This window comes from Triticum urartu, chromosome 7A (genome assembly GCF_056163025.1).
Source record: "Triticum urartu cultivar PI428250 chromosome 7A, HENAU_Tu73, whole genome shotgun sequence".
Classification (NCBI taxonomy): domain Eukaryota; kingdom Viridiplantae; phylum Streptophyta; class Magnoliopsida; order Poales; family Poaceae; genus Triticum; species Triticum urartu.
The window spans coordinates 112,625,881-112,649,629 of NC_141879.1; the positions used below are offsets into that span (position 1 = coordinate 112,625,881).

The following is a 23,749-nucleotide window of genomic DNA, read 5'->3' on the forward strand; positions in this document are numbered from 1 at the left end:
CCGACGAGCCTGACGTAGCCATCCCGACGCAGCCGAGGACGAGGCCGGCGAGGTAGACTGTCGGGCCGCCGTGCCGACGCGGCGGAGGCGGGTGATGTGGGTCGATGGGCGGGCCGGTGTCCGAGCGACGACTATGATTGGCCGTCGCATGGCGCGAGGCCGCCAGGTCGGGGCGATGCAGGTGTCCCGGTCGGAGCAGGGGGGTGACGGCCAGCGCAGGGCGACGGGCGGACCGACGCGCGGACGGCAACTGGCCCTGACGGGCCGCCTCTGCGCGCGTGGCCGCCGGGTCGGAGGAAAGGCCGGCTGGTCGCAGCGGGATCGGAGTAGAGGTGCTCGGGGTCAACGGCGACGATGGATGACGCAAACCGATCAATAATAGATCAGAAAACCAAAAAGAAACCGCGCGATCAAGATGACCAGTGGGAGAGAGAAAACCCCGGAGCAAGGCTCGGGGAAAAGACTCTCTAGAGCAGCCGGTCAACACGACCGGCAGACGAACCCTAGATACGGGCGGCGCGGCCCCCGGCGGCGGTCATGGAGGCCGATCGCCCCGGGGGCGGCGCGCGGGTGCGGAAGCGGCGGCGGCTAGGGTTTATGATCGACTTGCGGTAGATACCATGTTAGAAGGGAGAGAGGTTTGGTGGAATAGTTCGATGTATTGCTTGAGCCTCGTGGGTATATATATAGAAGTACATGATTTACTTGGAGTACAAGACAAAGCAGAATAATTCCTAGCCTATCTTATGTTTCCTAACTAATCACAATACTCAACATTCCAAATTATCCTGATTCTCCCCCAAAAACCATCTTCAGTCAAGTTAAAAACCAGCATTAAGTAGGAGTGTCCTCCTTCTCCAACTACTCCAAAGGCCAATGGATATATATAATTGTTTTCATCGCTGCTTGTGGCAGCTAAGATTTGTTTCTTCGTAACTTGACCTCTTAAAATCCCCCCTCCCCCAAATCCTCTCAAATACTCTCGTTTTCTTTTGCATAAACTATCTCTAGCTGCAATAGGTTCATTCAAAATTCTCTCCACCTTCATAAAAAAAAAATTCCATCGGATTGATACCTTTGCTGGCAGCGCCGCCGTACATCATTGACCGCCGCCGCTCAGCGTCACGGGTTAGTGTCTAGCGAGTTAGTACAAGTTAATTCCCACTATTCTCCATCTTCCCTGCCAAACAAACAATTAGGCCCCTTCTCCCTCACAATCCAGCTCTGACAGATGGAGTTCAACAACAGATTAATTGCCGGTGACATGAGTGGTAAAAAGATCTCCTGACAAACATGGTATGAATTTTACAGCTCAAACAGAGATAATAGATTGTGTGCTTGATTTGCAGGCCAACTTCCCTCACCCGATGTTTTCGACAATTCTCTGTACACGATAGACATTGGTCAGAATGATTTTACCCTCCAACCTAGCATCCCAGGACATCGAGACTAGCAACCAAAATTCTTTAGCCAGATCTCAGGGACAATACATGTAATTTTGGGTTGTATAGATAGGTGTTAGTATAATATGAAATGATCAAAATAATCAACGCATTTGGCAAACTCCATCACGTATGGCACCTGCTCAACTACTTGCAGGACTCAGGGCATCTTCAAGATGGACCCTCAAACCGCCTGCATACGTCTGGACCGAGGAAGCCATCTAACACGGGCATGTTCGATCCACCGAGCGGTCCCGGCATACCTCTTCCGGCAAACCCGAGACAAACGTGGGGAGGCTTTGTGTGAGTCTGGACAACAGACACGTAAGACTCCGACAGCCCCGGCCCATCCAAAACCATTCCCGGACCCCGCGCCTCCATCCTTCCTTCTTTCTCTCTTGTCTTCGCCGCCGCTCCACCACCCCGGCCGTCACGAAACACCCCTGCCAGAACTCTACGTCTTCATCACCTCCAGCATTCTAGGCGGGCTCGATCCTGCTTCTCCTCCGTCGTCCTTCAACACATCTCCTCCGACCGCCCTGCCAGGTACCATCCGCTACTGCTATACTCACCATGTCCGGCAACTGTTTGATGATTTTTTTCATCAAAATTTGAGCAAAAAATGGAAGTGTATAGAAAAAAATAGATTTTTTTTCAACAATGAACACTACAATGCTGATCATTCGGGAAAAAATTTCATTTTTTGCTGAAGAGATTAAAAAATACTAGGGAAGTATATATTCAGCCCCGGTGTTGTGGCAGCTGACTAGGCAGTCAGCTCTACAAAACTAGTCAAAACCAACCACAAAACTGGTTTGAGGCACACAAGGTTGAAAGTTGGCCGGTTTTGAGAGTTTAGGGCTGTAATGTAGACGGTTTTAGAGTATGAGGTTTCTGAGATTGGCGTTTTGGCATATGGGAGCATATGCTCCCACTATTAGGGAAAACCTTATACATAGAAATTTAGCAACAGCGCGGGTTAAAAAAGGGCGCTAGTGCTAGATAGCAGTAGCGGTTCAAAATAAACCGCGCTGCAGATACGATTCTAGCAGTAGCACGTGTGCCCGTAAAAGCGCTACTACTAATATTCCCATTGCTGGAACGATGGGCTACGCATAGCAGTAGCGGCCTTGCAGGAAGCCCGCTACCGCTAGGGCATGAATAGCAGCGCGTTTCCCTGTAATAGCGCTACTGCTAATGGAAATAAAATAAAATGAAAAACAAATAAAAAAGTAAATGAAAATGAAAGAAACAGAAAAAGGAGAAAGAAAAAAAATAAAATGTAAAGCAAAATAAATGAAAAAGCGAAAAAACAGAGAAAGGCTTAGCTGTAGCGTGTGTTAGTAAGAGGCGCTGTAGCTAACGCAGCTGCAGAGCGTTTCGAGGACCCCCGCTATTGAAACAGAAAAGGAAATAAAAAAGAGAGAAACTTACATATGTATAGCAGTAGCGCGTTTTGGAAAAGGCGCTATAGCTACCTTAGCTATAGCGCGCGCTACCGCTAATTTTGACTTAACCAAAAAACCGTTTTCCCCCCGGCCACCACTTGCCCCCCAAATCTCTCGACCCACCCCGCCGCCGTCTCCCTGATTCGTCGTCGCCCCACTTCGCCGCCGTCTCCTGCCGACGTCGACGCCCCCGGAGCCACCAGAGCCGTGCGCCGTCGACGCCATCGGAGCCGCCCCCAACGCCACGGAGCCGTGCGGCCTCATCAACGCCACCGGAGCCGCCGTCGACGCCACCGGATCCTCCCTCGCCAGAACTGCCTCCCTCGCCGTCACCGGAGACGCCCCTGCCTGCCTCGCCACCACTGCCTCCCTCGCCACCATCGGAACCATCCTCTGTAAGCCCCCACCCCTCCTCTCTCTCTCTCATGCATAGGTTAGCTAGTTTAATTATGTTAATTATCTAGGTTAGGGCAAAAATTTAGTTAGGGCTTTGACAGAGAAGTAGTTAGGTTAACTAGTTTAATTAGGTTAATTACCTAGGTTAGTGCAAAAATTTAGTTAGGACTTTGACAGAGAACTAGTCAGGTTAACTAGTTTGATTAGGTTAATTATCTAGGTTATTTAGGCAAGTTTTATTTTAAAGATGATCCCTTCCTAGACTTTTATTGTTGATTATATCTTTTCATTGAAGTGGTCATGTTGTTTGTGCCCAAGTGGCTTTGTTGTTTCAATGAAGCTGAGTGGCCTATATATATTTTGCGGGAATGTTGATTCATTTCTGTTCCGGTAAGGAGGAGGCTCCATTAGTCGCTGATGTCGTCGCCATGGATGAGGATGAGGACAACGATGGCGCTGCTGAACAGTATGTCTATACTGGCGCCTCCTCAGGGTTTGAGCGTCATGAGTCGGTGCCTGAATTGCCGTCTCAACATATTATGGACGACCTTCCGGTAGTAAAGAAGTTTAGGAAGAGAGCGAGGGAAGGCAAAAAAGCTGTTTCTATGATCCAGCCGCCTCAGCAGCCTCGGCTTCAGGACCGTATAGATATCCCCGGTGCGGATAAATGGCATATCCCCGGTCAACCAATCCTACCTGCAACAGCGCTACGGGCCAGATTCGGCGATCTAAAGAGACTTCATGACGATGTGTTGCGGGTAGAGAAAGACCCCATCGCCTCGAAAGATCCAGGATACCCACTCTACGTGGTTAACGTTCCGCGGCAAATGTCGTACGTCGACAGCTTCCCCGCGGATAAGTTCTTCCTCCGATTCGATTACATATTCGACATGTTTCACGTGAAGAAGCTGGATTTTACGTTTGTCCGCCTTTATGCCTTTGCACATGAACTACATCATCGGGGTTGAGCAGATATCTCATATCTGTGTCGCTGACCCATACTACATGCACGAGGGCTTCTTGGGAGTCTGCGCAAATCACCGTGAATACGTGAGGGATTACATCGTCAATTTCATGCTCGCCAATAAGGACAAGGAGGCGATTCTCGTGCCTTATCATCCCGTGTAAGTCATCTGTACTGCTATCCTTCCTTCGATTTCAATCATTCATTTGCACGGTGGAGGCTAATTAATTTGAGGACTTATTTTGCGCAGCGGCGGGCGCGCCGTCCTCATCATCCTCTACCCCCGATTCTCCCATGCTCTTTACTTGGACTCGTCGAAGAACATTCACAAAAAGGATTACACCCACATCAAGGATGTTCTCGACGGTGCTATGTTTTACTACCAAGCAAGGGGTGGAGAGGTCAGGGACAAGAAGAGAAGGGGCGTCAGGGTCGCCTTCGGCCATAAGACCGACTTCTGCTGCATCCAGCAACCGAACGATTCTCTTAATGATGGATTCTATGTCCTACACCACATGCTGGAGTACAGACGGGATCACCAGAACCTTCGCATGTCACCTAGATCCGGCGATGCCCATATTCTGCAATGGGCAAAGGACATAGGAGATATCGAGGATCATCGACTTCGAACTGAGTTCTATAACATCCAGCACGAACTTGCCCAAATCATCATGAAGGAGGTCGTCGGAAAAACAGGGATGTTCTACGGAGAAGGACAAATGTCGCGGGAAGACGTCCGAACATGGATAGCCTCTCAGCGTCTCGACCTGAAGCCTTTCACTAGGCTCGGGGACTATCTCCCTGACTTGGATGGATGGAACGACATGTTGGAGTGATTGTCGACATATGACAATGTGTCCGTTTAGTCCATACTTTCTGTATGACAAAACTTTGAGTTATGCACGGTGAAACTTTATTTGTGATGTAATTAAACCGTCCTCCTCCTCGACTAGCGAAAATCACTCTAGTTAGGGCATTTTGGGGTACGATGAACTTTCTTATTTATGCTTATGATATGTTGTTTTTATTTTTGCCAAGTCTGTCTCTTTCTGTTGCTCAACTATATATGTTGCATATCATCGACTCATGTGATGATGCAGGTATATAGATCATAGATGGCGAAGAAGTGCTATGCCAGGAGTATATATACGACAAGTGGCCGGAGTGTCAGGCCCTTCCGGTTTCCGAGCGACAAGCAGTAGTTAGTTTAGAGGTTCACGCTAATGCGAAAGAGGGATACGAACTCATGTTCTCAAAGTGATAGCTCTTCTCGCGTATATCATTGTTTAGATGGATGACGATGTATTTGCATATCATTCGAGACTTGTATCTTTATTTTCGAGATGATGACGAGAGACCACTTTGTGTTGGATGATGATTATGATGATGACATGATTTGATGAGACTAATTGTATGTATATGCTATGATTACATTTGTATGTGTATGATATGCTAAAGATTATTGTATAAAGCCTATTCAAATACAAAACAAATACAAAACAAATATGCAGGAAAAAAAACTAATAAATAAACTAGTAGTAGCGAGGGGGGAAATTTAGCAGTAGCGCCGCATTGTCAGTAGCGCGTCCCAGCAAACAGCGCTGCAGATAATATCAGTAGCGCCCTTTTCCCAAAGAGCGCTACAGCTATTCATGTATAGCAGTAGCGTGGGACAACCGGCGCTACTGAGTTGTAGCGCCTTATTAGTAGCGCTGGTGCCCGCGCTACCGAGAGGCCCAAAACCCTCGCTGCTGGTAGGCTTTTCCTTAATAGTGTCCTGGATTTTGAAATGTGTTGTAAACATATTTTGAAATGTCTTAAAATTCCGACAAAATGATTCTCGCATACATCTCGACATTCTACGTGTATACAAACTCGTTTCGTGGAGAACCGGTAACCTTTGTGTCACATGCAAAAAAGACAAATTTAGTGTTAAAAAAGGCTTTTCATGAGATATTTTTTTGTCTTTTTTACATGGGGTGTATAAAATATTATCTTTTTCACGAAACTTTGCATGTGCACATGCAATGTTGAGATGTGCGTGTCAAAGTTGTGTTTTATTTTATTTTTTGACATTTTGAAATATATTTTTCGATGGCAGGAGCATATGCTCCCATGTACCAAAATGTATTTCCGGTTGTAGATTAAACTAAAAGAGTTGAAATATGCACTTCTCTCCTTGTTTTTTTTAGTAGTTTGGATTGTTTGCCACATGTGTCACATGGTTCTCTTCTTGTTTTTCATAGTAGTATTTTAGCATTCTTGGTTTCAACTAGTAGTTTGTCCCCGCAAAAAAAAAACTAGTGATAGTTTGGCTATTTCTCATAAACAAACGTACAAATGCGAATCAACCTGTGGTTGAGTTGGTTAGGTGGACAGTGGTATTCCCAACCCATCAGGGTTCAAATCCTAGTGCTCGTATTATTCCTGGATTTATTTCAGGATTTCCGACGATACGCTTTCAGTGGGAGGAGACGTTCCCGTCGACGACGAGGCGCCTACGGTGACTTCGTAAATCTCAAAATGATATGCCGGCTCAGTCTCTCGGAGGTGCTCATAAGGGTAGAGTGTGCGTGTGTGCGTTCATAGGGATGAGTGTATGCGCGTGTATATGAGCGCTTGTGTCTGTACTAATGCTAAAAAAAAACGTACAAATGAGTAGTCTGTATAATTCCATCCTATGTATTCCTCCTCTCCACTGTCTGCATGCAAGTCCGTTGGCAATAATAGCATTGACGACGATCAGCTCTCCATCTCAACGACAATCTTGCCAGTGGCATGGCCATCGATACTGCTCTGCCACGCCTTGCCTGCGTCACTCAACGGGAACCTCGAGTCGATCACCGTCTTCAGCTTGCCTTCCTCGAGCAACCCGACCAAGAACTCCAGGTCTGCCTTGTTGAGGGACAGGAGAAGCTGGGGCACGAGGCGCTTCTTGGAGAATGTCACCCTGTGCAGCACATATGTGAGGATGGCTGACAAGTTCGGGGTGATATCTATCACTCTCCCGGCGTCACTCAGCAACAGCTGGAAAGACGACCAGCTGACACCGACGGTGCAGTGAACCACGCCATCGTACTTCCGGCCGGAGGGGCTCCGCAGGGTCGCTCCCTCTGGGGTCCTGTAGTCCATCACCTCGTCCGCGCCCAAGCTCTTCACAAGATCCATGTTGCGGGCGCCGCAGGTGGCGGTGACATGAAGGTTCGCCAGCTTCGCAAGCTGCACCGCGTACAGGCCTACGCCACCAGAGGCAGCGGTGATCAACACATTCAGAGGCTTGCCGGTGCCGTCAAACTTGGCCCCAATGGACCTCAGCGCCTGGAGCGCAGTGCCTGCAGCAATGGGAAGGCCAGCACCCTCAGCTGCAGAAACCTTAGCTGGCCTTTTGACAGTCAGGTTCGCGGGTGCTACCGCGTACTCTGCAAGTCCACCTCCATTCTGTAATAGCGAAAACATTGTCACATTAATGAGCTTACGGCGATATTTTTTAAAATGAAAAGGATTGTTCTTAAACCTTCTTCTTTCTAAGCGTGAAGATGAAAAACATGGAAAGACGTTGTCATGAGTGAAGTTCACTTACAAGAGAGTTCAACTTGGCGACAACTTGATCACCCGCTGTGAGACCATTCACTCCAGGACCAACATCAACAATTACTCCTGCGACATCAGTCACTGCAGGAAAAGGAGCAGTAGAGATGCAGCTATTACCACATTGTTCGATGAACCGAGTAACATGCGTGCGCACACACATGTGTTATCTTTATCACAAGGAAACGGTAAGAAACACTCTAGATAGTTGTTAAAGTGAAGAACCAAATAACATAGTAAGGCCCTGCTTGAAACGCGGGATATGGAAAATACAGGAATAGGAAAGAAAATCACGTGCAAAAGATAAGAATTGAAAACATAGGAAAAACTGCACGTATGCTATTTGGAATGGAGGAATTGGGACATCACAGGAATCCTAATAGCACAGTCAAACACAGCCTTAAGCCCGACCTGTCACTGAATCTTGCCCACAACTACCATGTACGTGTAACCCCGCAAAAAAAACCTACCATGTACGTGTAGCCAAAGAACATCCTGCAATCACCCTTTCTCCACCACACGTTCTTTCTTACCCCAACCTCATCTTCTCCATGCACGGTTCCTTCTTTTCTCTCTCTGCTAGCTTTTCGTTCAAAATGGCTAGCATCCACACAGTGACACTATGACTCAGGATAGTTACCTGGAATAAAAGGCAGTCTACGAGGCAGCAGAGGCCGCAGGTCCCCTTTCTGTATCTTCCAGTCAAGTGGATTCACGGTTGCAGCTTGTAGTTTCAACAGGACCTCATTCTTCTTTGCTGAAGGGACGGGGACTTCTACATGCTGCAGCTTAGAGAGATTTCAGAATCACATGGTTATAAGTTTTACTGGTTTATCTTCATGAAAGAAAGAAATCTTGATGTTTACTGTTTTTCTTTCTTTTCAAAAAACAAATTCCTTTGACTTGTTTGTTAAGCGGCAAAAGTGTCAAGATGTCAGGCAAATCTCTCTACGCTAAAATAGGGTTCTTGTGAAAAGAATCTCTGTCAACCGATTGACTCACAATCAGTGCTCACACAACTGACTTGCTACGATAAAGGATTTCCCCCCGCTTTATATATAAAGCACCACAACCAGCATACAACGGGCCATACAACAAAGCAAAAGAAAAAGAGTAGAACGGTAAAGATACAAGACACCGGAAGGACCACTAAGTCGGCAAACCCGATCCTGACTACGACACGACTAGGACAGGGCGGAACCCGCGGTCGGAGGAGGCCACGCATCCTTAACTCCGCCGAGGCCAACCAACGTCGAACCACAAGCCGTCTCTACCTCCGAAGAAGGCCTCTGCCCCCTCACCCCGGACCGTAGGGCGCGACACCGTCGGCGGGTAAAGCCGCTCACCCGAGCGGAAGGCCGGGCCAACAGGATGCCGGGGAGAGAACTGCAATCACGGCCACCTCACCTCGCACCGCCACAACCCATACTTCGTCACCGCCGCAACCCGAATCAACGTCGACCGAAAGCAGCCAAGCAGGAACACCACTGGGGAAGACAACCCTCCACCTGCGAAGCCTCGACCACCCATCCGCCGACCAAAGGTGGCACCTTCAAGAAGGACAACGACGCCAGAGCGCCATCACCACCCAACCGGAGAGTTTGGGCTTTCGCCCAGGTCGCGGAGGAAGAGGGTGGAGGACAGACCTCGATGCCGCCCCAACAGGAGACGCCGGAGCGCCGGCGGCACCGTGGACGCAGCCGCGGACCAAGGGTTTCCCCCGGTCCAAACCCACCAACCCTCCATCCCCAACCAGCCACGAGCACCAGGCACACGGATGCCCGCCTCGCAGACCGGCGAGGCAAGAAGAAGTGCAGGGGAGGAGGTCGTCGCCATCAGATCCGCTCCAAGGGGCCAACGGGGAGACCCCGGAGCCAGCTCCGTGCCCGCCGCCAACCCGCCGCCCACGCAGCCAGACATGGCGGCCTTCCGCATCAGCCCCGGCCACCCACCGTAGGGGAGCCGGTGCGCCACTCGGCAGCGGCAGCCGCCACAGATCCGGCGCGGCACGAGCAGGAGCCCCCGCCCGCACCCGCGCAAGCACCGCCACCACAGGGCCCTCCGCACAGCCGCCAAGCGTCAGTCCCGCCGCCCCCCGCTCGCCGTCGCGCCCTCTGCCAGCGCTGCGCCACTACCTGTCCTCGCCGGCCCGTGCCAGCCCTCAACAAAGCAGGGGAAGAAACTCCCCGCCGCCGCCGAAGCAAAAGGGTGTCGCCCCTCCGCGCAGGCCTGCGGCGGCGAGGGGAGGGAGGGTGGGAGGGGCCGGAGGTTAGCGGCTAGGGTTTCCCCTCCGCGTCGCTCGCGGGAGCGACCGGAACTGACTTGCTCATCTCAATATTTGGATTTAGAGGTGCTGACTTAGGCGTCAGAAGTTGAGGCCATAAGAACTGTCTCCAATGCTTTTCCAAGCATCTAACTCAGGCATGATCCCTCTTATCTTCTCTTTTCACATGAGAAGTAAGAGTATAAAATAGTTCTTAGCCGTTGATCTCATTAATTAATGGATTGATTAACTCTTATCTTCTTACCTCACATGTAAAAAAAGAAAGTAAGAGGGACCATGTTAAAATTTGTTAAGTTTTAAATAATAAATTTCTGACTGGCTCACAAATCAGCACTCACCGAATATTTTGAGGATCCAGGAGTACTGAGTCATGATCACAATACAAAAACTACTACTCTCTAATATCTCAACTTTGTTAGTACAAAGTTGTACTAAACTTAAAATACTTATTTTAGACTAAGGGGTATTATTCAGTGCTTTTTCCGAGCACCCAACACCAGGTATGCGCAACCTATTTAACTAATTTCACTGTAACATCTTAACTAGTCCTAAAGCCGAGGATGCAAGAGAAAGAGAGAATATATCTGAGTTAATTACATACAAGTATCATAATTGGGACAGTGCTAGTGGAGTGGTACCACTTTCCGTAATTTTTGCAAGTCAGTTTCAAGTCTAAGGCGCGCGGCTACAGATCGATCTAAACTGCATGTAAACATGTATTGACAGTGAAACTGGCCGGTGGGGCCTGTCTGCCAGGGGCCCATGTGGCATGTCATTTTGCAGGAAACCCCCTTGCTTTATACTTAATCACACAAATGTCCCTCATGTGCCGAAAAAGACAAAAACAACACGGCCGTGCCAGGATTCAAACTCGAGACAAACCGAATGAAACGCGCGAGCTAACAAGTAAGCCAACAGGCATGATTGCAAAATGGAAGCCAACGTATACTAAAATAATAGAAGCCTGTATTTAGATATAGGCATGTCGCTATTAGCATAAACCAACAAGCTAGACAAGCTAGACTTGTACCGTCGACCTTTCAAAGTCAACATTTTGGTGTTCAGATCAATCTTTCTGTCCACATGATTAATCTTTGACAAAGTGCTGCTCTTCCGTTCTGTTACATATTATAAGAATACAGTGCAATTTTCAATACTAACATGGCATTGTTCTTCTTTTGATTGCTAATATGTCGTCCATACCACCATGGAGGCCTCGGCGTTCTCAACACGGTCAAATTCGCGCGCGCCCTTCATCTACGTTGGTTATGGTTTAAATGGATGGAGCCGTCCAAGATGCGGTTTGACATGGACAACCCTTGCGATGAAGAGGACCGTGATTTCTTTTATGCCTCCACTACTATCATTGTTGGGAACGGGTCCAAGAACTCTTTTTGGGAGGCGCCTTCGGTGCATGGCAGGAAGCCTATTGATGTTGCGCCTCTCATCCACGAGGCTTCCACAAGAAAAAACTGGAAAGTAAGAGACGCTCTCAAGGAAGGATTCTGGATCAACAAAATCAAGATGACCGCCAACTTTTCTAAGACACGCATTTGTCAATTTGTTGAACTTTGGCTTCTAATCTCATATTTCCCTCTTGAGGAGCAAGCAGAGGATGAGATTACTTGGAAGCACGCCAGGAATGGTCAATACTCGTCCGCAACGGCTTACTCCGTGCAATTTCTAGGAAAGGTCCACTCTCCTATGGATCACACGGTTTGGAAGGCCTCAACACCACCCAAGGTGAAATTCTTCGCTTGGCTCGCCATAAGATCAAATCTGGACAGCCGATAAGTTGGCCCGTCATGGATGGCCAAATTGTCATCTCTGCCCCCTACGCAAAAGAGAACAAGAATATGGGCTTCACCTTTTCGTCAAATGTCGATTCACCCAGCGACTATGGAATTTGGTCAATGAGTGGCTACATTTAGAAGATCTGACACAACTACTTGGCACCTCGAGGACTCCATAAAGAAATAGTGGGCAAATGGATCAAGCAAGAGCACCCTGACCGGAAAGTCATGGCCTCCCTCACCATGCTAATGGGATGGACCATTTGGAACGAACGGAACGCACGGGTCTTTCGACAAAAGAGTATGCCTTCAACAATTTTGCTCAACAACATCAAGAGTGAAGCCATCTTTTGGGTAACCGCCGGGCGAAGAAATTGGGCAACATCATACCGGGAGAGTAACACTTTTTTTTTGTTTTTCAGTTACCAGGTGTAATTCAAACTCTATTCTCCCTTAATAAATATATGAGGCAAAACTTTTGCCTTGGTTTAAAAAAAAGAATTCTCCACCAAGGGAGAGGCCTAGGAAACAACTAACGTATACTCTACTAGGAGTACTAGCTAATCAAATAGGCAGTGAATCAGCCATATCATCCTTAGCACCAACCTCGATCGCCAACCAGAATACAAAGCAAACTCACAAGCTTCCTTAGCACCAACCTCGATCGCCAACCAGAATACAAAGCAAACTCACAAGCTTCGGCCCTCTTCCCCCGCTATCCCAAATAAAATGAACACGTACAGAACTGCGGGTCCGGTAACTCTTAATTACCTTGAGGCTGGCGGCGCCTCGGCCGCAGGCGTCATAAAGCACGGCCCGCATCTTCGCCGGCGTCGTCGTTGGGGTGGTCATGGCCAAAGAAGATGGCCAAGAAGCCTCGTGAGGGCTGTTTGTGTGTGCTTTAGCTGATACGGTGGGTTGTTGGTCGGCTCTCTATATGAATTTTGATTTTGCTAACCACATGTCCCGTGCAGTCGTTGGTTGGCTCTCTAGTTCTTATAATGGGGTGCACGTACGGCCTGTGTGTAGATTCCTCGCGTCCGCGTGTGTGTATATAGATCTATATATACACACGCGGACTTAGAGGAAGTCTGGGTCTTAACTTTGGGAAATGTTTTACGTTAGCGCGCTGGTCAAACGCTGGGCTGGTTGCACCGCTCGATCGCTCGCGCAGCCCTCGCTGCTAAGCTACTTGCGCGCCACGTGACCGCTCAACCTTATCCTTTTCCATCGCTGTTGACAGCTCAACCTCTCTCCTTTCGCGAGACGCTTCTCTTCCACGGATATGGTTAAAAAGTCTGAACGTTTGACTACAAAGCATTAAACAATTTATTATGTGATCAGTTTACCAATTTCAGGAACAGGTGACGCAAAGGAAATGATTGCACGCGTACTGTCCTTGCCGGATCAGGAGAAGGTCGTACGTATCACGATGCTCTGGGTATGGTGGGATACTAGGAGCAAATGCAACGCTGGGGAACCAAGGAGAAATGCTACTTCGGTTGTTGAAACTTGAAAGGGTGAGATCTAATGTTGAGTATTTCAAACTGTTTTTTGGGAGGGGCAATCAGCGAAAGAACAGTACTGAAAAATGGCAACCTCCCAGCCATGGTCCATGGGGCTCTCAAGATTAATGTGGATGGAAGTATGAACCAGGAGAATGGGCACGGAGGATGGGGATTTGTCATCCGAGATGATCAAGGGGATCCAGTGAGATCTGCTGCTGGGTACATGAATGCAGTGCTTGATCCTCTCACTGCCGAAGCAACAGCGTGTCTCAAAAGCCTTCAAGCTGCGCAGGATTGGGGAATTGCAAAAGTTGAGGTGGAGACTGAGTCCATCATGCTGGTCCAAGCTCTGAACTCCAGTGAACATGATCCAGCGGCTAATGGAGTACTTTTTAGGGAGACCAAATCTTTTGCTAGTCTAAACTTTAAAAGTGAATTCGGGTTTTTACCCCCTATATTAGCATTTTTTACACTAATTATCCTATTTAGCGAGGTTTCATCCGTTTTACCCCATTTAGCTTATGCCACGATTTACCCTGTTTAACATTTTGCGAGTGTTTTGAACGGCAGTGGTCCCAATTGTCAGGTGCAGCTACATCGACGGTTTTTGCCCGCATAGTTTTTTTTTTCTGCTGAACCGGTCCTCGCAGCTTCTCTCGACCGGGCCGGCCCGATGGAGGTCGCTTGCGTCGCATCCAACGCACAACGCCTGAGTCGGCTGCATGCCACACTCACCCCCAATTGATTGCATCGCCCGTCTAGGCTTCTAACTGCACGAACCTAGGATTAGGGATTGCGAGGCAGCGGTGGCGGCAACGGCACCGGCGGCGCGATTTCATATCTCCTCGAACAGCTTTGTATGACCGCAACATCAAGGCAAAAAATGACCCAGTGGAATCCGACTCCATCAAGCTCGCCGATGTCGGTGTGGGCGCATCCATGTACGTGACCCCATTAGGTTGTGCTCAATTGCTCTCCTACTTTAGCGACATAGCAGGGACCTCATCAGGCTGTGCTCAGTTGATGGCGGGTCTACGACGACCGCTAGTCCAACAAATCAGTGAGGTTGGTGAACAAACAAGCCCTCTCAGTCGTACCCCATTTCACATGATTTTGACCATCTCTATCATAGCAATTTGTGTCTCTCAAATTTTCCCGACTCATGCATTGGTTGGTGAGGCGTTTGATTCGGACAGAATTAAGATGCTTATTAAAAGATTATACATGTCACCCTTGGTACATTAATTTAAAGTTTTGTCAACATTTTGAATATTGTCGAAATTCTTTTACTTCTTGGTTCGCGGCAGAATTGTGCGTGTGATTCAAAGGAGGGCGAGCGATGTGTGCCACGAATATTGAAGGCCAGAGTGGTGCAGCCCGACTTACACGCCGTGCGCTGGACGTGAGCGACCTGCACTAATGTGATCATATTGGGCCAGCCCGATCGGGAGAAGCCGCGAGGACCGGTTGTCAGCCAGATCTCAAGGACAATAAAGGTAATTTTGGGTTGTACAGATAGGGGTTAGTATAATTCAAAATGATCAAAATAATCGACGAATTTGGCAAACTCCATCATGTATGGCACCTGCTCAACTACTTGCAGGACTTATGCAGCATTGGTGCTCGCCGGATGCTAACCGGCCTTCCTCGTGGAGCGTCCCCTAACAGCAATGATCTGGATGAGTATGGCATGGTTGTCTACTACAATAAACTGCTGAACTACAGCTTGGCCCAAGATAGGAAGCCACTGCCGGAGGCGTCCATCGTGTGTGTAAACAAAAATTTTGTTATGCTCAAGCTGTTCAGGCATCGAGAAGCTCATGGCAAGCTCTCTCGGATGTCGGATCCCTTGTGACATCCACTTTCTACATGAGTTTGTTTGGTTCATAGCCGTATCTGAAATTACAAGTGTCAAGTACTACTAAAAACTGGTTGGGTGATGATTTCAGGGCTGAAGTATGGGACCAAGGCTTGCTGCAGATACGGTGACGGGGTTTCAGGGCTGAAATGTGGGGCCAATCTCGAATGGATGTTCTGAAAAGATCACACTCCAATACAGTAATGGATGTTCTGTAGATACAGTACCACCGAGATTGTGAACAGCAACCTTGCAAGTGCGACAGCCTGCGGCAACCACAAGAATTAGTGAGCTAGGACAGAATCCATGTCATTGCCACCGAGGCATCTGCAGTGATGAGTGACTCCTACTCATCGCATTTCAACCTTTTCAAACTTTGCCAGTCGTAGCACATAGGCTGATTACAACAAGTTTAGTCAGGCACAGCGTCGATCAAACCAAATTATCAACCCTGTCAATGAATCCTCGTAAGCAACACGCACAACAATATGGAATATGACCTTGAAGTAAGTTCAGGTCGAATTTTGTTTAGTTTTGCTTGTAATGGAACACCTGACATGCCCTTGTTTGGTCGAATGGATGGTACTGAAAAGATCAAAGTCAAAATGTACACAAAAAAAAACTATTGCAATCTCTGCAGCTAGTGTCTGACGCGCAAGAGCAATCTGAAAGCAGCAAGCACGGCCAGCAAAACTCCAGCCCAGAAATCAGTCCTAGGTCGAGATCACTCACCAAATGTAAACATCCAATCAAAGAAAATACTATGGGCAATCAACGTGAACTCCGAAATTAAAATGAATTGCATCACCTCCATTGCAATTTTCGAGCCGGTAATCAACATCACGAGACTGACAGGACGGAACAAATCCTAATAACAACTCGAAGCACGACTAGACTAGACTAACAGAGCAGAACAAATCCCTCGGCGGGGTCAACCAAGAAGGAAAACCGGCGGCAGGCGTGACGCGGAGGCAGAGAGGCCTAGGCGCGCTCCCCACGGATGCGGCGGGCGAGCTGGATGTCCTTGGGCATGATGGTGACGCGCTTGGCGTGGATGGCGCAGAGGTTGGTGTCCTCGAACAGGCCCACCAGGTACGCCTCGGCGGCCTCCTGGAGCGCCGACACGGCGGAGCTCTGGAACCGGAGGTCCGTCTTGAAGTCCTGCGCGATCTCCCGCACCAGGCGCTGGAAGGGGAGCTTGCGGATGAGCAGCTCCGTGCTCTTCTGGTACTTGCGGATCTCGCGCAGCGCGACGGTGCCCGGGCGGAACCGGTGCGGCTTCTTCACGCCGCCAGTGGCCGGCGCCGACTTGCGCGCCGCCTTGGTGGCCAGCTGCTTCCGCGGCGCCTTGCCGCCCGTCGACTTGCGCGCCGTCTGCTTCGTGCGGGCCATCGGTGCCGCGCGTGGGTCGCCGGGGGACTGCGGTGGCGGATTCTTGGGAGGGTGGGAGAGGGGCGGCGGTGTGGCTGGCTGAGTTGTGAGGGTTCGTGGGGAACGGCGGGGAGTTTAAGTAGCAGGGGTCGGAATTTGGGGATGGCGCGCGCGGGTGGGAGATTTGGAGCGGGAATTTTTGGGTTTGGGAGGGATGAAGGCGCTACGAAGGGAGGGGCGCGCGGGGCTGGGTGAGACGTTGGATCAGGGGTGGATGGACGATGCAGATGCGATTGTGCGGGTTGGCCACGGATCGTGATCCGTGGCAGTACTAGCATTTTGGCTTCCCTAGCACTGTATGTTGCTGATTCGCAACTGAATTTCACTCATGTTTTGTACCATCTTGTATGTGCCCCGATGAAGAAAACCAGTTACTGAAAATCGCTTGTGTAGGAGTTGTTATTACAAAATTGATCAATGGAGTGCTAATGGTTGTTGGTGCATTATTGTTTTTAGCATTTAATCTTAGGCATCTCCAACGCGGACCCTCAAACCTCCTGCGCCCGTCCGGACCGAGCGGTCCCGTATTTGTCCGCGGACTAGTCTAGGTGTCCGTTTTCCCGCCACGTAGGACTCTGACACCCTCGGCCCCCAACCCCCCAAAACTGAGGCGGAGCCCGTGCATTTGGAGCTGGCCGCATTGTTTCCGCGGCAAAACTGTAACGCCCGGGTAGTTAAGCTACAGTAACCACACATGAATGGTGCCTTGTCATCATGATTAATTTTGTAAACTTCATCCTGATCCAAACCGAACTCGAATTCATATTCAAATGCAAGTCAAATTATTAAATTTTCAAATAATAAAAGAAAAATGTAGGTTGGGTTGAGAATATTCCCTAACTATTTCTCATAAATTACCCAACACTTTATGAATTAATAAAATGACCCTAACCTTTTAAAACAGATTTAACAACGATTAAATTTATAGTTTCAATTTAGATAAATATCCAATCTTTTCAAAATAAGTTGTAACTTTGTGTACTGCTTTAGAATGTTGCCTAGTAATTTTGTCCTAAGTGGCACATTTGACAAAGTTTGTTTGGTAGCTAAAATAAATAAAAAACCATAGAAGAAAATGCAAAAGAAAAATTAGAAAGAGGAAGAGAGCCCCCTTTTCCTCACTGGGCCTTGGCCCAGCTGGCCGAAACCAGTCCAGCGGCCCACCCGGTACCCTTGCATAACCCCCCACGCACCACTAACCCTAGCCCGATCCACAACCACCCCCACTCTCCCTCGTTCCTCCTCGCGTCGTCACCCACGAAGCACACACACACGCATACACACGGGGAAGGGGCGCCCCTGTTCGCTCCCCTCCTCTCGGAGCGCCTGCGCCCGAGGACAGTCGCTGCCCGCCGACGCCGGGCGCCGCCCTCTGGCCTCCTCCTCGCAGCTTTCTTCCTCTCGAGTCTCCACGACCTCCTCCTCGCCGGAACGCCGCGAGCTCGGAGCCGCTTGACCCCGATGCCGCCACCTTCCCCGAACGACGCCGCCCCGTGTTGGACTCCCTCCTCCGGCCGCCGCACGCCGCCACCAACTCAGGCCACCCCGAGCCTCCGGAGCACACTGCCTTGTCCCCTACACCCGCAGTGAGCCCCGATCTCCTTCTCTGTCGCACGCCCGAACCCGCTCTTCCCAACGCCGCGCCCGTGGTTGCCGTGGACCGCGCGCCCCGTGCCCGCGCGCCCATAGCCGCGCCGGCCCCGGACGTTCCCTACTGCGCTGCTGCTGCCGTCGAACTCCACCCGGCCGTGCCCTCCTGCACCGCTGCCGCCCACTGCCTGCCTACAGAGCCGCCCCCCTGCTCCGCCTCCGTCGCCCGCGCCGGCGCCAGGCCGCGCCCACCCCGCGGCCGCTCTCCCCGCCTCTCGCCGCACACCCGCGCGCCCTCCCGCGACCGGCCTCGGCCTCGGCTCGCTGCTGCAGGGCGCAGCTCTAGCCGATCGGCCTCTCCGCGGCCGCGGCCGCGCCCGGGGTCAGCCTTCGACCGGGCAGCCCCATGCCCGCGCCAGCCCCCTGGTTAAAAAACAATAACTAAAATTAAAGAAATAACATTAATTAATTAATTAATTAAGGGATTAATTAACCTAATTAATGTATCTTAATTAGCTGATTAACATGTGACTAGCTTGATGTGTCAATGACAGCAGGGCCCCACCATTAATTAGACTGACTTAAACAGTTTATTAAAACACATGTGGCATTAACATGCGGGACCCGCACGCACTATTCACTTTGTTGACCAGTCTTCGTTGACTGGGTCAACTAGGCCATCCGACCCCACCTGTCAGCCCCTGGTGCACCGCTGGGTGCACTGCACCGGGTGCACCCAGCCCTTTTTAGAATTAGTTAATAAAAGCAATTTTAGAATATGTTTAAAACTTTGAAAAATCATAGAAATTAAACCGTAGCTCAGATGGAAAAACTTTGAACATGAAAGTTGCTCAGAATGACGAGACGAATCCGAATACGCAACACGTTCGTCCGCCACACATCCCTAGCATAGCGAACACGCAACTTTTCCCCCTCTGGTTTGTCCGTCTGAAAAACACGAAACACCGGGAATCCTTTCCCGGATGTTTCCCCCCTTTCCCGGTATCACCTAGTACTGCGTTAGGGCACACCTAGCACCGCGTATTGCTATGTTATGCCTTGTGTTGCTTTGATTGCTTTGTTATTTATTGTGTTCCCCCTCCGTTACTTCTTTCCGGTAGACCCCGACACTGCTGGCGACCCCCAGTTCGACTACGGTGTTGACGACCCCTCTCTCTTGCCAGAGCAACCAGGCAAGCCCCCCCTTTGATCACCAGATATCGCCTACTCTTCTCTATACTGCTTGCATTAGATTAGTGTAGCACGTTACTGCTTTCAGTTAATCCTATACTGCTGCATAGCCTGTCCTGGCTACTACTGTTGTTACCTTTACCTGCTATCCTACCGCTTAGTATAGGATGCTAGTGTTCCATCAGTGGCCCTACACTCTTGTCCGTCTGCCATGCTATAATACTGGGCCGTGATCACTTCAGGTGGTGATCACGGGCATATACTATATACTTACACTGTTACATTACCGGTGATACTGTTTGGAGATGGGGGCTGAAGGGGCAGGTGGCTCCATCCAGGTAGTGGCGGGCCTGAGTTCCTGACGGCCCCCGACTGTTACTTTGAGGTGGAGCGACAGGGCAGGTTGAGACCACCTAGGAGAGAGGTGGGCCTGGCCCTGGTCGGCGTTCGCGGTTACTTCAAAATAACACGCTTAACGAGATCTGGGTATTTGATCTGAGTCTGGCTACTGGCCTATACGCACTAACCATCTACGCGGGGACAGTTATGGGCACTCGACGTCGTGGTATCAGCTGAAGCCTTCGTGACGTCAGCGACTGAGCGGCGCGCGCCAGATTGGACTGAAACGCCTGCTAGGCTAGGTCTGCTTCCGGCCGCCCTCGCAACGTGCAGGTGTGCAATGGGCGATGGGCCCAGACCCCTGCGCCATAGGATTTAGACCGGCGTGCTGACCTCTCTGTTGTGCCTAGGTAGGGCTGCGACGTGTTGATCTTCCGAGGCCGGGCATGACCCAGAAAAGTGTGTCCAGACAAAGGGGATCGAGCGTGTTGGGAAATGTGGTGCACCCCTGCAGGGAAGTTAATCTATTCGAATAGCTGTGATCTTCGGAACAGGACGACTTGGAGTTGTACCTTGACCTTATGACAACTAGAACCGGATACTAAATAAAACACACCCTTCCAAGTGCCAGATATAACCGGTGATCGCTCTCTCACAGGGCGATGAGGGGAGGATCATCGGTTAGAATTATGCTACATGATGCTACTTGGTGAACTTACCTTCTACTCTCTTCTCATGCTGCAAGATGGAGGTTACCAGAAGCGTAGTCTTCGACAGGACTAGCTATCCCCCTCTTATTCCGGCATTCTGCAGTTCAGTCCACATATGATAGCCTTATTCCATTTGATACCAATGCATACATTTGTAGTGTAGCTCCTTGCTTGCGAGTACTTTGGATGAGTACTCATGGTTGCCTTGCTCCCTCTTCTCCCCCTTTTTTATACCCGATTGCTGCGACCAGACGTTGGAGCCCAGGAGCCAGACGCCATCGTCGACGAGGACTACTACTACTTGGGAGGTGCCTACTACTACGTGCAGCCCGCTGATGACGACCAGGAGTAGTTTAGGAGGATCCCAGGCAGGAGGCACGCGCCTCTTTCGATCTGTATCCCAGTTTGTGCTAGCCTTCTTAAGGCAAACTTGTTTAACTTATGTCTGTACTCAGATATTGTTGCTTCCGCTGACTCGTCTATGATCGAGCTCTTGTATTCGAGCCCTCGAGGCCCCTGGCTTGTAATATGATGCGTGTATGACTTATTTTATTTGTAGAGTTGTGTTGTGATATTTTCCCGTGAGTCCCTGATCTTGATCGTACACGTTTGCGTGTATGATTAGTGTACGATTAAATCGGGGGCGTAACAAGTTGGTATCAGAGCCGACTGCCTGTAGGAATCCCCCTTCCAAACTCCTTGGCCGAAGTTGAGTCTAGTCATTGCAAAACTTTTAACTAACATGGCTGTGCGGCTTACGGTCCCACGTCGCCATTTGGGTGGTATTAGGATCGTTTATTCCTCGTCTATACTCTGGGACTCTGATCTCTCTTCTATTCGGGTTAAATGATTTTACTAAATCTGACTCTAGGTTCTCATAACTACTTCTCTCGGAGAGCCCCTTATCACAAATGATCGCCTACTACACAAGAAGATTTTGAGGATACTCTTCGATCATTCTCGAGACCCTTGTGCCCTTTGCCTTTTCAATTCCCTTTTACCAATATATCCATATGGATAACGACATACACTTGTTGTTCATACAATTACTCTGAATTTCACCTGTTATTACAAGATGCATCGAATTGCTCTCTGACTCTTAAGAATCCCTTGTACCACTGCCTTGTAGTTCCTTGCCGCAGAAATACCCATACGGATAATTCCTCGCACTTATCAAGTATCCACTCATTCCCAGTTGTTCTTGTGTTCCGCAAAAGACTTTGAAATACTATTTGATCTTTCGAAAATCCTCAACAGCCTGTTGTTCTGGAAATTCTTGCATACTTGCATTCTGGTTAATTCCAGTGGTCTAGCAATTTACCTTAAAAACCTTTGTGATTGTCATTCTTATCCTTTTGATTCAACATGTGTGTGAATGCACACAATCATCAGTTGTTCCCTGGAATTTATCCTTCCAATTCAGACGTCATTCCGGACATGAGCTGGATCTCGACCAATCAAATTGCCATTGATTGTACCCCTAAGGCTATTCAGCTTATCCATCGCTAATCAGAGCATTGCTTCTGATCCCTTGTCTTGGAATTCATAATTCTTTTGTGTTTGAGCTTTGAGTTAGTCAGTTGTTTCTATAATCCGATGCACTTGCATTCCTTCTTCCTTTGATAGAGTACCGATACTCACATCAGCTCCATTGTAGACTACCAGACCTCTTGTTGGGTTATTATCCGACAGTGTCCTTCATATTCAAATAACCTTGTGAGCCTTTCCACGGGTATATAAAGCCTTTGGTAAATTATATCCTCTGCTTTCTCAACCAGGCTCTGTTTTCGAGCTGGTGGTATTTACTATTGGAGCTTGTGGTATATGTTTCCATGATACCCTGATGGGTTGACCCTATGCTTTACCCAAACTGTATGAACCCGAAAGTTTTCGCGAGTCATACTCTTATGTTGCTTCGCCAAATAAAAAAATTTCAACACTACAACTTTTTCGAAAATGAGAAGTCAATGAAAGGTTATGCATTGCAGAAGTGGGAGTCAACCTTGAACCTTTGTGTTCATGCCCACGGACACGATGTGGAACTTATCATGAAAGCTTCTTGCAAGAATATTTAATCATTTGAATAATACTTCCGGTGTCTTTGAATTGGATCCCTTGCAACTATGGTTTCGGCCATATTGATATTCCTTGATTCCTTTTCTCGGACAAGTTAAAGTACTTGTCTTTTGCAGATCAATACACTTGTCAACCCTCTATTTTGCTCTACCTCCTAGTATTACCCTCTGGTATCTTGACAAAATCATCGAACCATGTTGCTTATTATGAGCCTTCATCGAGTATTATTCCTCACCGATTCCAATGTTTCCTGGTTCCGAGTTGTTAGTCACTCGAGGACACCGATAACTAAATCGGGTCCGCACCACGATTAAACAACTCTTAGTAATCTCCTTTACTCACGAGTTTGTACTCGAGCATGTCAATCCTAGCCTGATCGGCTATCACCTTGTGCTAAATTTTAAACTGTGCCACCTAGTCCTTATTCCCAAAGCACAACTTCCGACGATGACCTAAGCTTACGTCAATCTTCCTTATCATATCATCTCGCCTTAAACAGCAAGCTTGATTTCGAGTTTGTGTCATACCCGTGGTTCCAATAACCTTGTGCTTCATCATTCCTTTGACTTGATGTCATCGCCAATCGATTAAATCTTCATGAAATCTCTCGACACATGTGTCGCGATCATCATCAGCATTCTGAGGTCTTCCAAGATATCTATTGAATTGTTGATGAGAAATACCATCCTTTGCCCTCGATGATTTTTGTTATCATCGACCACTTTATTGCCTTCCGTTCAACACAAACTTGTCCGTGTTTTGTGTTATACTTTGAGTTCCTTGCTATCCAGCAATTGTTCTTCTTTACCTTGGAGTAATACCATCTTTTATGTCAGGAATGTCGTGAGAATTTCACCACCTCTTATGAATTATTGATGTAGGTGATGCTTCTCACCATCACCATTCTTTTCATGGCCCCCGTGTTCCAACCGGAATACCGACAAATGGACTGTGATGTGAAAAATTCAAAACTTCTAGCAACTCTATTGCTTGGAAGTGAATGGTCGATAGTTTCATTCTACTTCTTTTGTTCATTTAGTCACCATTTTAACATTGATCGTGCGACCCAGCCCATATTTCGGGTGCACCTATCAATCAATGTTCAATTTTGTATGCTTTCCTTGAGCACAC

At 48.8% G+C, this 23,749-nt stretch overlaps 2 protein-coding genes across 3 annotated transcripts; both read right to left on the bottom strand.

The window, feature by feature from the left end:
- Positions 1-6,762: 6,762 nt before the first annotated feature.
- On the bottom strand, positions 6,763-12,963 carry LOC125522065 (chloroplast envelope quinone oxidoreductase homolog). Of its 2 annotated transcripts, none has more exons than XM_048687136.2 (4): positions 12,687-12,963; positions 8,479-8,626; positions 7,831-7,922; positions 6,763-7,688 (listed from the first exon to the last, which is right to left on the bottom strand). In XM_048687136.2, exons 1-4 carry the CDS (start codon positions 12,765-12,767, stop codon positions 6,993-6,995), a joined length of 1,017 nt encoding a protein of 338 aa, XP_048543093.2. In that variant the 5' UTR covers positions 12,768-12,963; the 3' UTR covers positions 6,763-6,992. The 2 variants fall into 2 exon arrangements, with proteins under 2 accessions (XP_048543093.2, XP_048543095.2); XM_048687138.2 differs by having other exon boundaries at positions 8,479-8,620; positions 12,687-12,961.
- Positions 12,964-16,070: 3,107 nt separating this feature from the next.
- LOC125520808 (histone H3.2) lies at positions 16,071-16,772 on the bottom strand. The gene has a single exon (XM_048685835.2). The coding sequence runs from the start codon at positions 16,671-16,673 to the stop codon at positions 16,263-16,265; it is 411 nt and encodes a 136-aa protein (XP_048541792.1). The 5' UTR covers positions 16,674-16,772; the 3' UTR covers positions 16,071-16,262.
- Between the last annotated feature and the right edge of the window lie 6,977 nt (positions 16,773-23,749).